The sequence below is a fragment of the Borostomias antarcticus genome (assembly GCF_949987555.1).
Source record: "Borostomias antarcticus genome assembly, chromosome: 1".
In the NCBI taxonomy this organism is placed as follows: Eukaryota; Metazoa; Chordata; class Actinopteri; order Stomiiformes; family Stomiidae; genus Borostomias; species Borostomias antarcticus.
In genome coordinates, this window is record NC_140234.1 from 48,944,181 (window position 1) to 48,959,243 (window position 15,063).

General features: G+C 46.3%; 1 protein-coding gene across 1 annotated transcript in view; it reads right to left on the minus strand.

Moving 5' to 3' along the window:
• Positions 1 to 14,377, minus strand: part of LOC311307248 (calsyntenin-2-like) — a gene marked incomplete at both ends in the record, with an annotated part of 328,809 nt that extends 314,432 nt beyond the window's left edge. Inside the window, one exon of the mRNA XM_084436045.1 lies at positions 14,311 to 14,377. Coding sequence (XP_084292171.1) covers positions 14,311 to 14,377 — 67 coding nt within the window. The remainder of the gene's footprint in view (positions 1 to 14,310) is intronic.
• Between the last annotated feature and the right edge of the window lie 686 nt (positions 14,378 to 15,063).

Genomic DNA, 15,063 nt, shown 5'->3' on the forward strand with positions numbered 1-15,063 from the left:
GTATCACCATCAAACTCCCCCAGTTTGTTAGGTACATCAAGGAGCATCTTTTTAGTATTACAGGTTTTCTGAAATCTTATGGATTAATATGCCCTAATTTGCATAATTTCGGGACATCAATTTTTTTAATTGGTTCAAGCCAGATTCAAAATTATTGTTTCATTTTGTTCATATATCCCTATTCAAAACTTTGTCCAAGGGGGATTTTTGATATCTCTTTTCTTCACTTCAAGAAATCAGAAAATACTGTCAACAGTCCTAAAAAGACAAATTTTCGCCATGTTTTAGGGATAAACTGTTATATAAATCAGGCTATGAATGAAATTTAAAAAATCCCCCTTGGCCAAGCATGTAGGTGCTACTCAAGTGGTGGTTTTGATGTCCCAAAGATGAGAAATAACTCATTTTGAGAAAACGGGCTTTGAAAATGTGTATTGTAAAAAACCATACATTTGCATTGGCAACCAATATTTACAAACACAATATCCAATCACATCATTAGTAACAACATTACACAACATCTGAAAACACATAGAAACTGAAAACTGAATAACACAGCATGTTGTGGATTCAAAATAGTCCAGGAGTAGACATTTTGTATAGAGAAGCAAGACCTGTTTAGTTGGAAGCCCACTCACCACGTCAAGGTACAGCCCACGAGTGGGGTGTTAGTAAGACGAGACTAGAGACGAGACAATGTTAGTAGGGAAGAGAACATTCCCTTTTAGAAAGCTTGTATTATTATGTACTGTGGTGCGGCCGCAGGCACGACGAGAAGCGGAGTGCCGTAGGCACCACAGCCGTGCCAATAACCACAGTAAAGCACGACCTCGAGTGTCTTATTGCTTAAGATACCTAGTCATATTCAGATTTCCATAGTTATAAACTCCTAAACTGCTACACCTAAATAAATAGAAAATCTATTTCCAATGCTGTTAGTTTTGACCAGGCACAGCCATCTTACTTATTTGCGACACTTCAACGCACGTTTTGTAAGTCAACATATTTACGTAGTCAATGATATCGACTACATCGACGCATCACCCCAGCCCTTAACAGTACTAACAGTACTTTGTTACTTCTAGCAGATTACTTTGTTGGACATTGAAACTAAAGTTGTGAGGAGTTCTGAGTTATTTAGTTTAGACCAAGTTTGCAGCAATTTTGTTATAAGGTTAGCCAATGAGGGGAGTGATAGCTAGTTGTCTAGCTTGTTAGTAGCTAACGGCTTGTAGCTAACCGGTAGAGTTTTTGTATATCTCAGAGGAGTGTGTGTGGAAGTGGACTAAAGAACAAGGTCAGATAGACCTTGTGGTGACAAGGAAGTGTCGTGTCGGTGATGAAGACTACAGTAGCTAGACTCCAGCGCCAAGCAAGGTCAGATACACCCTGGACTGACCAGGAAAAGCTGGCAGGCTCCTCTGTGTGTGTGTGTGTGTGTGTGTGTGGGCACGCGCACGTGTGCATGTATGTGTGTGGAGGTGGTTCCACTCTTTCACCAACACAGGTCCAAGGCCTTCTCCTATGCTATCCTGTAGCTAGAGGGGGGGGGGGTGCTCCAGCTCTCAGAGACAGATGTTAGGGCTGGAAACTTCTCACTATAATGAGAACCCTAGAGGCAAGGGCCATCTAGTAGGATATGATCAACACACACACACACACACACACACACACACACACACACACACACTCACGCACATACTCAGGCACACATACCCACACACAGCTTGGACACACACACACACACACAAACACACACACACACACACACTCACACACACACACACACACACACACAATACTGCACCATACACAACACTCAGGAGGGTTGACACACTGACACATACCTAATGACGTGACCTGGAGGGCAGGGAGAGGGTCAAGGAATGGAGGGCCCAAAGAGAGAAGCCCAAATCCAATTTGTGTGCGTGCGCATGCGTTTGTGTGTGTGCATGAGTCAGTGTGTAACGGTGTGTGTGTGTGTGTGTGTGTGTGTGTGTGTGTGGGTGAGAGTCAGGCTGTGCATGGGAGAGGGAGTAATCTGATGATGTGTGTGAGTGTGAGAAGATGAGAGAGATGTCTTGAGGGCTGAAGAGCACTGTGATAAGACCAACAGTAGCTAAGGCTTAGTGATGGTCATTAGCTGACCCCTAATAGTACAGTAGGCTCCTTCTACTGGGTGGGGGATTTAGGGAGCAGGAGCCAAAGCTGAGGGGTGTGTGTGTGTGTGTGTGTGTGTGGGGAGGGGGGGGTAGACTCGTAAAACCATCCTGTTCTCGCAAGCTCACATTCTGTTTCTCTACACAGATCAGTTTGGCCTTCCTTGTACCTACATACATTTACAGAAATTACAATGTGACTGGGCCAATCAGGACTGCTTTCTGACTGTTGTTCTTTCCCCCTGCAGCCCCTGATTGGGTTCCGTAGTTGATGACGTGAGGTACAGGCCACTGGCAAAACGGTAAGCAACGAGCGGTAACATTAACATTAGTAAAATAAACAGTTTTTATTTCTGCAATAAAAGTGGATTTATTGCAGAAATAGACTCAATAACAATTGAACAAGAACAAGACTATGCTCTAACAGAGTTTGTCAGCGGAAAATAGGTTTTTGCCATTCTTCAGACTGGCAAAAGCTTTGTTACGCTGATTGGTTGAAGGAGTTTGTCTGTCCATGTATATAGATGTATATACAGTACTGTAACGCAGGCTGGCTGAGACGCGCTTGCATCCACGCGTGCATTCACATTGACTTGGTTATGTGGACCTAAATAAATAAAATATACATAATGATTTACATGAGGCAAACAAACTACTCTCCGTGTGCATTATGCAAAACGTTCACTCAGTGAAGTAGGGGAGGGGGGGGGACAGCTGATGTTACGGTAGCTTGCAATTAGCCGCCTCATTATCAGCCTCACCAGCTAGCTTAGAGTATTTATTTACCTATTTTTAGCTAGTGTAGCTACACACAGTACTGTAACTCCCTACTTACACTTACTCCATTGCTTAAGTTGATTTCAAGACAATGTTACCTGGAATTTGACAATGAGTGCTGGGTGGTAGATCCAGTAGATGCCTCCTAATAATCATGTTAGATGCCTCCTCTTGCAGTCACTCTTCGCCAGCATGTTTTGCGGGTTGGGTGACCTTCCTCCTCTAAGCCGTGGCCATCTGGGGTTTTTTGATGACCGAAATATTCCCATACCAACGACTTAGTCTTTTTCGACAGGGGGAAAGGTTTGTTGGGTTCACCTCCTTTGACCATGATACACGGGCTGTACACAAAGCTCATTGCACCATGTGGAATTACCTCTGTTTTATTTATTTTTTCCCCTCTTTCGTCCAGCTGATCATTTGATGGTGATCGTTTGACTGCGCAGTACTCAACTGGGGAGGGGGGGGTCATTTTAGTCCTTTTAACTTGTGTAGTGGGGAGGTGGGGGGGGGGCAGCTCATACCGTCAGAACGGTATGACGGGAAATATTAGTTTTTGGAACCGTGACTTTTTCAAACCCAGATATACCGTGAAATCGGCCCATGCCCCCAAAAAATGGACAAAAATAAAAGAGAGAGAGAGAGCCCTTCATCTGTCCCCCGATGAGATAGTCCAACCCATCATTCTCAAATGCTCAGCTGCAATGAAAATATGGAAGAGTGAGGGAGGCGTCAAAACGGATGGGGGGGGGGGGGGGGGTAGCCTGGTACGGCCATCCCGTTCTTGCGAGCTCACATTCTGTTTCACTAACGCAGAACGGTCTGGCCTTTGCCTCCTTGGGAGCAATTTCCCCAAAATCTAGACCATATCGGGCCAATCAGGGACTGTGTTTTACCTACTGTTTCATACCACAGTAGAAAGCAGCCCCTGATTGGTTTATGTACTTGGTGACGTAAAATACTGGCTGCCGCCAGCTGCCGCTCACTAAACAAACATGGCGGCTCCCGAAGCAATGAGTGGTAACGTTAACGTTAGAAGAATAAACGCAGATATGTGCAGTTATTGCAGAAATAGACTAAATCACAACACTTAAACAAGAACAAGAGTATGCACTAACGGAGTTTCTCGGTGGAAAAGCTTGCTCCGTTTAAAAGAACACTGATTGGCTGAAGGTGTTGTGTCTGTCAAGGTAAAGAAAACTGAGGAGGACAGGAGGAGAGGCAAACCGCCCATGGGCACCAGGGGGCACTTTCCCTTAGTCAGTTATTACTTGAAATATCAGCTTTAAAGTGGATTTCCAACAGTTCGCTCATGGCTAGCTAGCAATGGTACAGCTATGGGATTAGCTCATTTGGGTTGCTGTCAAAGCTGCCACTCTTATGTTGCTATAGCCTACACTTACATCACAGACATCAATGCAGACTCAATCGGCCTTCACTGTGGTAAATCTGGAATCTGGAATGTGATTGGATTAACAAAATGTCAATATCTGAATCCTGTTCAGACAGGGCCGGAGTACTGTCCTCCCTTGCGGTTATTTTTCAGCGTTTTGGCCGATCACAAATTATCAAGAAAAAAAGGCATTATATTGATAAAGAAGATTAACTCTTAAAGAACCCGCCCTAAGGGAGGCTAACCTCCCTTCCATAGATATCTATGGGTCCTCCAGCTGCATGTTATAGATGTCACTGTTGGAGCTTTAGAATTTCAATAATGGGTTTTTATCCATAGGGAAAAGCTGCTTTATGAACAAAACTGAGATAATATTAATTATGAATAAATAAATTCATATTATATTTTAATCCCTCTCTTCTCTCCAAAAACTGAGGAGGACTGTCCTCCCCTGCCTCAATGGACGAGCCTCCACTGGTAAGTATCCCTGCCCACGAAATCGCTCTCTATGGGGCGAAGGCCAGGCCGATATTGCGGAGGGAAGCAGTGAGCTTGCGAGATCGGGATGGTCATACCAGGCTAGGGGGGGGGGGGCTACAGAGGGACACAAATCCTAGCAGTAACACCAGGGACAGGGGACATAGCTTTGTATCTGATACCACATACACAGGAAGACGGGACAACAACATATATAATCCAGTCAGGCGTTGTACGTCATGACAAGCCATAGCATACACCTACTGTACACGCTCCACATGCAAACAACCAGGCCTCATCACAAAATCACATAATCATCTCCCAGCTTCATCTTAATCCACGTGTCAAACCAAAAGATGAAGCGATCTGCTCACGACAGCAGCAGAATTATATGTTCAGACCCATCTCTCTCTCTCTCGCTCTGTGTCACCTGTTACCTGTCTCACATAGGGAGAGGTGGGGTAGGAGGAGGAGGTTTGAGGGGGTGTATGTCTCCCAAAACACACAGGGACAAATGAGGCCCTGAGCCTCCCGTTAAAAAATGAGCCGCCCCAGCAGCAGGTCTACGTCCCCCGGGATCTGACATACACACACACACACACACACACACACAAACACACACACACACACACAAAGCTACAATCATACACAGGGGAGAATGTGCACACAGACAGACAAGACTCACACAAATACACACACTTACACACACATGCAATTACTAGGCCTGGCTAACCACCACGGGGAACTGAGGTGTACCTTGACAGAGGGGAGAGGAGTAGTGTGCTTGTGTGTCTGTGTGTTTCAGTGACCCACTTAAAGGGGAGATAAAACTGCAGCATATGTGACATGCTTTCTACACAAGACTGGTCCCACCTGTTCAGCTCATACTGTATGCTCTACATGCTTTATCATAAGCAACCTGTGTGTGTGTGTGTGTGTGTGTGTGTGTGTGTGTGTGTGTGTGTGTGTGTGTGTGTGCATGTGTGTGTGTCTGTGTGTGTGTATGTGTCAGTGCGTACATGCACATCAATGCGACAGATGTCTGAGTCAGGTGGTGTATATCACAGAGACATATTTAAAATGTGAGGCATTTCGCCACCATAAGTCACTCACTTTCTCTCTCTCTCTCTCTCTCTCTCTCTCTCTCTCTCTCTCTCTCACACACACACACACACACATTAAATCACACCACCACATGTCCACAGATCTGGGAAAACAGCAAAGCACAAAGATTCATGGGTCTTACTGAGCACATTTCTAGGAGATAGTGATGGTAGACCTGTGCTATACAAGGGAGTACTGGACCACATATCAATACTCTCTTAACTGAAGGATTACAGCTCACTCGTATATGCTTTATGATGTGTACACACACACACACACATACACACACACTACATCCCTGTCTCAGCATGGGTGTGTCAGAGCAGCAGCAGCCCTCTCAGGACCCCCAACTGTCCTCTAGAAAGAAATTATGTCTTCCATCTGCTCTGAGATCAGTACACACACACACACAACACACACACACACAGTCAAAAACATATCAAACACTGGCAAATAATAAAAACAGGCTTTGGCATGCACCCATCAGAGTAAGAATGTGCACTCAGCATGGCATCAGTACTCGGCAGTTGTTGAGATGCAAGAAGTCTACCTCGTCATCAATCACTGTCTAAGGGGACTCTAACCCTAACCTGTCACAGCTGTGCTGCTGCATTGACGGAGTTGGCTGGCTGGTGTGACATCCACAGTCTCCTAAACAACAATATATTTACAGTATGAGTAATATATAAATGTAATTATGTGTGTGTGTATCACCTCTATATTATTTTATTTAGACGCAAAGTAATACATGACTGTAACTGACATATAGTAGCTACATACATATTTCTATCAATTACCGTGGATGCCTTTAATACAATTTCACACAAAGTCAATGATGCCTTTACTATTATGTCCATGATAAGACTAACCTCCAGTTAAAGGTCAAAATTGTCCATCACAGCATGTTGTGAGCACTGAGCGCCATGCACAGAAAATCCTATTCAGTATTTATGAATGCAAAGGTCAAAGATGTTGATGAACCAACTGCCTGTATATGATGAAGGTGAGGGTGGATGGAGCTGCCCAGGCTAGATGGACAGTGATGGACAGAGGCGTTCCAGAGGAGCGGCCTCCCCACACCGCGCCATCATCACCGGCTCAGGACTGTGACAGACGAGGAAGTGGCTGTTAGGAGCTGGACGGCAGCCAGGACGCGCTGACACTGGTGAAAACGCCAGAGAAATTTGGAGCGCTGAGAGCATGTGTCGGGCTGCTTAGCACCTGGGGGTCGGGGTGTGATATTTTTTCCTCCTACCCACCCCTGCTTGTGTGTGTGTGTGTGTGTGTGTGTGTGTGTGTGTGTGTGTGTGTGTGTGTGTGTGTGTGTGTGTGTGTGTGTGTGTGTGTGCGTGTGTGCATACATGCGTGTGTGTTTGAGCAATATTGAGCAGCACTGAGTCAGCCAGCTCCTGCTTGTGTTGTAAGTGAATAGCATATGGGATGACAACTGTTGCCCTCATGTGGAAGTAGACCGATGAATTGAAATTGACCACAGATATGTTACGTGCAGCCAATCCCCCACCAGGCCCAGTTAATTATTATTAGTTAAATCCCATATACTATTAGTGGGTCTGTAATAGTGCCGGCACTCCTGGGTAGAATTGGGTGAGTAAGTGTGTGCCTGCCCTGTCCGTGAGGGCGTGGCTTTAAGAGGAAGGTGCCAGGTGAATCTGACACACAGGAAGTGGGACTGGGAAGTGAAAGCTCATGGGGCAGCCAGGCGTGCTGAGGGCCATGAGGACACTGATTGACATTTCGACGCATAGGACTGCTTTCCGCCCAGGACTTTTTATGGTAAAATGGTAAATGGACTGCACTTGTATAGCGCTTTTCTCACCCCTAAGGGACAAAGTGCTTTACAATGGCCTCTCATTCACCCATTCACACACACACACTCACACACCAGTGGCGCCAGCAGGCCATACAAGGCGCTAGTCTGCTCACTGGGAGCAATTGGGGGTTCAGTGTCTTGCTCAGGGACACTTCGACATGTAGACTGGAGGAGGCGGGATTCAAAACCGCCGACCCTACGATCATTGGACGACCCGCTCTACCACCTGATCTACAGCCACCCCGATTTATGGACCTTTGTGAACTGTTTTCAACCCATCTGAACTGAGAGACAGTGGTGCAGGGGAGGCCGAGCTGGAGACGCTAGAGAGGACAACCAATCAGTCTGGCATCCTCCTCCCACTTCTCATCCGTTGGGTTGCCGGTCAATGTGTGCTTTAATGCATCAGGGTGAGGATACTGGGGGTCATACAGTATGCATCATTCCCCAAGACCGACGGGGCCAGGTCTTTTGTTAGGGGGTTTTAGATAGCCGGCTAGACTCGCCAGCCACCTGGTGCTTTATAGATAGGAGAACAGACACACACGTGATGATGAGAGCTTTACATCGTCAATGCTGCCACCCCTGCTTGCGTGTGTAATGGTAATACTTAAATAAAATAGGTGCTCAGAAACCATGTTGTCCCCTGCCAATGATACTTGTTTATTTGTGGTAATGGAGTGGAAACATATTTTCTTCAGGAATATGAAATTGCTTGCGGACCAGACAGTTAAGCTGTTCCTACATTTGTGAAATGTCCGACCATCTGCAGCTAAATCAAAGGATAAAGTGCACTATGATATATTACAATGTGTAGCTTCTGTCCATTGGGTTTCATTCGCCTTGTTCCTCGCTCGAAGAGATCGCTCCATCTATAGTGTGTTGTTCTAAGCACATAACGAATGTGGAATTTCAAAGCACAGCTGTGAGAAGCTTCCCAGGGCTGGACTGCTTCAGCTGTTCTATTCGTGAGAGCTCATTATGTCTCCAGTGAGAGCCTCAAAGTGAACTTGAACTACCATCACAGACGTAAGGCAGGACCAAAATGGAGTTACGAAGTTTTGACCCAAGAGCAGCGATGTGACAGACGAACATGTGTGTGTGTGTGTGTAGGTGTGTGTTTGAGAGTGAGAGAGAGAGAGAGAGAGAGAGAGAGAGAGAGAGAGAGAGAGACAAAGAGACAGAGAGAATGACATAGATATGTAGCTGTCCATGGTGCTGAAATAATTCAGTACAACCCTAACTGTCTTCCATTGAGTTAGGAACTGTCCATGGTGCTGATGCTGGTCATGGCTGAAGCTGTGTGCATGCGAGGGCGCACGCGTGTGTGTGTGTGTGTGTGTGTGTGTGTGTGTGTGTGTGTGTGTGTGTGTGTGTGTATGTGTGTACCACAGAGACAGGAAACATGAGGACCTCCAATCCAACCTCCATCTACGGTTTCCCATCCTTCCCCTCCCATTTTCTCCCTCGACCTCCCTGCCTCCCTCTCTCGTTCTCTCCGTCAACCTCCCTGATCATTTCCTCAGGGGTCAGCTAGTCCCAGCTGGTGGACAGGCATAGGTCACACACTATCAGTGCTGCCCCTTTCTGCTCATCTTTCTTTCTGTTTGTTTGGGTGTGTGTGCGCGCGTGTGTGTGTGTGTCATCTGTGCGAATCATTTTTGACAAATGGAGCGAGTGCCCTGGTGAGATTGCTGTGGAGGCGAGTGATTGGAGGAAGGCAAGAGAGGAGGGAGGGGACAGGACTGAAGTGATGAGATCCTAAGAGATGACGCTGAGCACTCTGGTCTGTCTGTGTGAGGGAAGGTAGCCCCTGTTAGTGTGATGATGACCTGCAGACTCTGTCCTTAAGGTCCTTTTAAGGTTCATTAAACTTGTACACTCAGGGAGAACACACGTACATACACACATGCGCGCGCGCACACACACACTCATTTGCAAGTATATACATTAGAGCACAATAACACAAACAAACACACTTTCTTTACCACCCACCCACACACACACGTGCGCACGCGCACACTCACACGCACACTAAAGAGATGCTAATGGATTTCTGAGCTTTGTTCCTTCTCTCTGTCTGTTAAAGGTGAGTAGAACACCAGGGTGGCGACAGAGGAGACACTTCACTCCATCTCTCTCAAGCCTAATTGCTTTAACAGTATCATTCCTTTTTCCTGGCTAAACAATCCCTCACTCCTCTCCTCCCCTCCCCGAGCACTGCTCCAACCGACACAACAGGACTCATGCCTTAATTATATAAAAGCCATTCTTGGTTCTCTCCTTTCACTTACACTCTCGCTCTCTTTCTTCTCTGTCTTATTCCCACCTTCTTCACCCCTGAGAGGGTAAATCAATGAGCCTCAGAGCATCTGCAGTTAAGCATGGTCAGCCGTGAGAGATAGGGAGAGACAGAGAGAGAGAGAGAGAGAGAGAGGGCAGGAGGGTGAACACGGATGAGGGGGTGGGACAGAAAGAGAGAGAGGTACTGAGATGGAATGAAAGGGAGCGCACCTAGAGAAAGAGAAACGGAGAGAGAGAAAGAGAGAGGAAGAGAGCGAGAGAGGTTGTAAGCAATTGAGGACTGCAGATAATAACAGTGAGCCACAACAAAAGATGATCTGTATCTGTAAATAATGACTCACAGGGAGAAAAATCACTTCAATATCAACCGCTGTTTATACGGCTAAAAACCAGCACCCACCCATACACATAGGGCTATTCTTCTCCTGCACAGTACAATCAGATTATGAGAGAGAGAGAGAGAGAGAGAGAGAGAGAGAAAGAGAGAGAGAGGAGAAAGAGAGAGAGAATATTTACAGTAACACCTGAAAGCCAGCAGGGTTTTCAAGGGGCAAAGGTGCCAGTTCCCACAGGCTGTGATACAAACGCGTGCACGCACACACACACACATGCACGCGCGTGCACATGCGCGCACACACACACACACACACACACCTGAATCATGTGCCGTACAGGTTATCAAAGAGTTACCATTCCTCTGTTCTATCCCCCTCTCTAGGATGAGGAGTGAAGGGTTTGTCTGTGATCAGTTGAGCAGCGCCCCTCTATCCCCATAGCCCTAGTGTGAGATAAAGGAGAGGTTTGCTCTTAGATCAGTTCACATCAATTCCAGCCCGCCTGACTCTCTAGCCAGGCTGGAAGTATAGCTGAGACACAGGGCGGCACATTCTGGAGTTCAATGAGATAACAGACATTCATACTGAGCCGTGGCCCGCTAACCCTGTTCCGGATAGACAGCACTGGGATCCATGAGACGTCTCTCCCCTCTCTCTCTGTGATGCTTCCTTTGTTTTTAAAGGCTGCACTCGGATCAGTGTTAAAGCTGGACTCCTATGTCCTAGTCCCTAACTAGGGATAAAACACAGTCCTGGGATCAGCAGTGTAGCTTTTAGCATGCCCTTTTCTACAGTATAATCAGAGATCAAAACGGTCTGCGCTGGGATCAGCTCCCCTCCATGTGGAGCCCTATAGCTTCTCCAGTTGCGGGGGAGCAGGCGGGATTTGTGTTGCCTCCTATGTCACTGCCTCGCCTCTTGGATTTATGGAGCGCTCCCATAATGCACTTCCTCTCTCAAAAGGAGGACATAAATCTGCCTCTTGTTTTTGTCACCCTTTTTTTATTGGCCTGACGGGCTCCTCTTTCACTCCCGTGTCCGGCCTCTCTCTATCACTCACACATAGGTGTAGATACATACACACACACACATACACACACACACACACACACACACATTTATTGGGAAAAACAGAAGGGTTATCTACTCGCTTGGTGAAGGTGTTCGAGCCAGGTGAATTCTGTAGTTTACTAGAATAATCTGTTGTGTTATTTACTTAGTGTGTTATTCTCAGAGCCCTGGATTATAATTTGGAATGACGCATTATAAAACTGTTGTTCTACATACTCTTTTATGAATCTTAATGCCATATAATTATTTTTCATCTACTGAGTTTCACTTTAATATAGTTTGCAAATATGAAATACCATTCGCAGACCAAATCTTGTTAATGTGTAAAGAGTTTGTATCCTCTGTTGCTTCAAATTACATTTCAGGTATCTGGATGATTGCTGATCGGAAAAAAAACCTTATCTAGAAATATTAAAAGTGAACAATGGTTCCACTAACAAACACTCGGTGTGTAACTAAATGAAAATGTACAGGGATGGTAATAAGCTATCTAAATTCAAAGTTCATATTGCGTGGAATTATATAAAAGCCAAAGCTTTAGGCATCTCTGGCAAAACCATGCACAGCATTTCTGCTCAACCCCCAAATAACTCTCCCCACCGTATCGGAATGGTGGGTCGCAGGGGAATCGTTTGAGCCACAGCGTGCATCCGTGAATACAATAATTCCTTTCTAAATGGCATTGCCTCCTTGCTGTTCTTGCATCCTTGCTGTTAAGATAGACACACACACAGCATACTTTCTCTCTCTTCTCATATACACACACACACACACACACACACATTATGCACACACTCACTTATATGCACTACTGTAGCCTAGCATGGGCACGTTTTCTGATACCCACACACAAACGTGTACACAGTCTGAGTGATGACTCCCATAGATCTATTAAAAGACTCCGGCGTGACTCTGATTAAAGGAAGTTGTTCGTTCACACTCCCTGAAATGCAACAGTGGCTAAACAGAAAACGGCTAGAAAACAGCTCTCATTGATGTTCCAGAGCCCCCCTCCCTCGCTAAGATTGAAACAGGTCCATTTCAATTGGAAATGAGAGGAAAAACTACACGGACTGGGGGGTGAGATATGGGGCCCTGGGGTCTCAATTAGCACCGTGGTGCGCTCAGGTTTCCCACCCCCATTGACTCAGAGGTAATTTGTTTACTTCTCAGCGGAGCGTTGGCTGGGGAAAAAGCTTTAAGTAAACTCCTATCCTACCGTGTAGTAACTAGCTAGCTACTGTATAGTGTGGAGACCATTCACGCTTAGCTGGCTATGTTGACTAAGTAGGTGACAAATAGGCTGCAAACACACAAGCACACACAGTTGTCGTTGCCACCTCATTAGGTCAGAATGTGTAATCCAATTCCTATTCAAATGAATGTTCAGGTGACGCAGAAACCTGTTAACCGGGGTCAGGTCATGGACAAGAGTAGCATAATGCCCTTAGCCCAGGCCTATGCCTGCCTGGCTGCCATATCCTGCCAAAAACAGCAAAATTAAAAATGGACGCAGCAAACCAGGCAGAGGATGCGTATTCGCGAACTTGCAGTGTACGAACAACTATCACGCCTCCGGCGACTTGTCGATGCTGCCAGACTAAAGTGACAGGTGCAACATCATTCTGGTCGCCAAACGGCAGCCCGTATAGTCTACGGGGAGTTTATTAACGTGTGGCCGCTCGGCGCCAGATCCTCCCGTTTACCTGTGGCACCTGAACGGCGACCAGGAGAGCTATAGTTCCTGATAGGCTAGGCCTATATTTAGCTTGTGCGGGAGCACAGGCCCGCAACTAACATTAATCAGGCACTAACAATAGCACGATGGAAATTATCCCACAAGCCACTAGGCATGTTAAACATATATTGTCAATGTAACGATAATATGTGGCTTATATCTATATAATATTAATATTAAAATCGAAAGCCGATGCTTATGTGTATGTTTACTGGGCAGCACGGTGGCTCAGTGATTAGTACTGTCGCCTCACAGCAAGAAGGTCCTAGGTTCGAATCCCGGTCGTTCCAGGTCCTTTCTGTGTGGAGTTTGCATGTTCTCCCCGTGCCTGCGTGGGTTCCCTCCGGGTACTCCGGTTTCCCCCACCATCATAAAGACATGCAACATATGAATGAATGAATGTTGGTGGTGGTCGGAGGGGCCGTAGGCACTGATTGGCAGCCACGCTTCTGTCAGTCTGCCCCAGGGCAGCTGTGGCTCCAGATGTAGCTTACCACCAGCGGTATGACTGTGTCTGAATGAATACTGGACTCTATAAAGCGCTCTGGGTATCATGAAGGGCGCTATATAAATCCAATCCATAATAATAAGAATAAGAATAATAATGCCTATGTGATTATAAAACAATGATGTCGAATACTTCAGTGTTGAGTTCAGCAGATCCTAAACCATCTTATTACAGGCATGACTCTCAGCAATAGGCTATTATATTCTCAAGAAGGACCACATGAGCAAAACAAAAACAATTTGTCTCAAAGCTTAAATAACGGACCTATAGTTTGAACTACAACATTATATGCTGAGAGACATGATTGCAGAGGAAAAACTTGGACAGATAGCCTAACTCAATGCAACGGCACCATCACTCCGGAGAGAAAGTGCACGGCGCTTCGGGAGACGGACCTTTGCAGCAGCCTACCCACCGTTTTCAATATCACAGCCACCAAAACCCAGTCTAGTTAACCAATTCACACCCAAAGAGCAAAATGCGCCGCTGAGAAAACACTGAATACACACATCCCGTTCTATCCACCTCTTTCAAATAAGCACATCGCACACTGACAGATGCGCGCGCCACGCAGGGGGATTGGGGAAGCAAGCGCAAGTTGCCCTTCACCTACCTTTGCCGGTGTGAGCGATGCACAGCCCCAAAGCAACCAAAACCAACAACTCGGATATTCTCAGCATCTTCATGGTGCGGAAACAAATTCAGACGGGGCACGGTGACCTCTCTTCCTCGCTGTCCCTCTCTCTCTCTCTCTCTCTCTCTCTCTCTCTCTCCTTCTTTCCGCCCTCCTTCTAATGAACGTGTCCCGACGTTTTTGTCTTCGTCAAGCCGTAAAATTGTTCACTGATATGTCGGCAAGAGACAGTGAGCGGAGAGTGGGAAGAAAGCGGGGGAAGCAGGTCTCGAGGACTTCTTGCGCGAAGAAACCTGGCAGCCGCACCGTACACTTGACACAGCTCGGTCTGTTCTCGATGCACAACTCTCTGATAAGACGGGACCGGAGCGCAAGGCACCCCAGGACTAGACCGCTACGTCACGGGGAGGGGAGATATGGATTTGTCCCTCCCATCGATGCATCGCCGTCACTTTTTCAAGCCTTCGAGTCTCAAACAAGGTTCCCTTTGGCAATAATAATGCCCACTCCCAGTGTCCATTTGCTAAACCGTCCAATGAATTGATCCACCAAAACACTGTTGCCAGATTTTGTTGTCTATTTGACAAAACATAAGAAGAAAAACTGACTACACTGAAGTTCTAAGTTGGGCTAAACTGTACGCCCACCTTGCGATTAATAATTTGGCTATAACTAAAAATGGTGCTCAGAGATCTCTGCCCATGAATGCATTTGTGGATCTGTGTGCGCGTG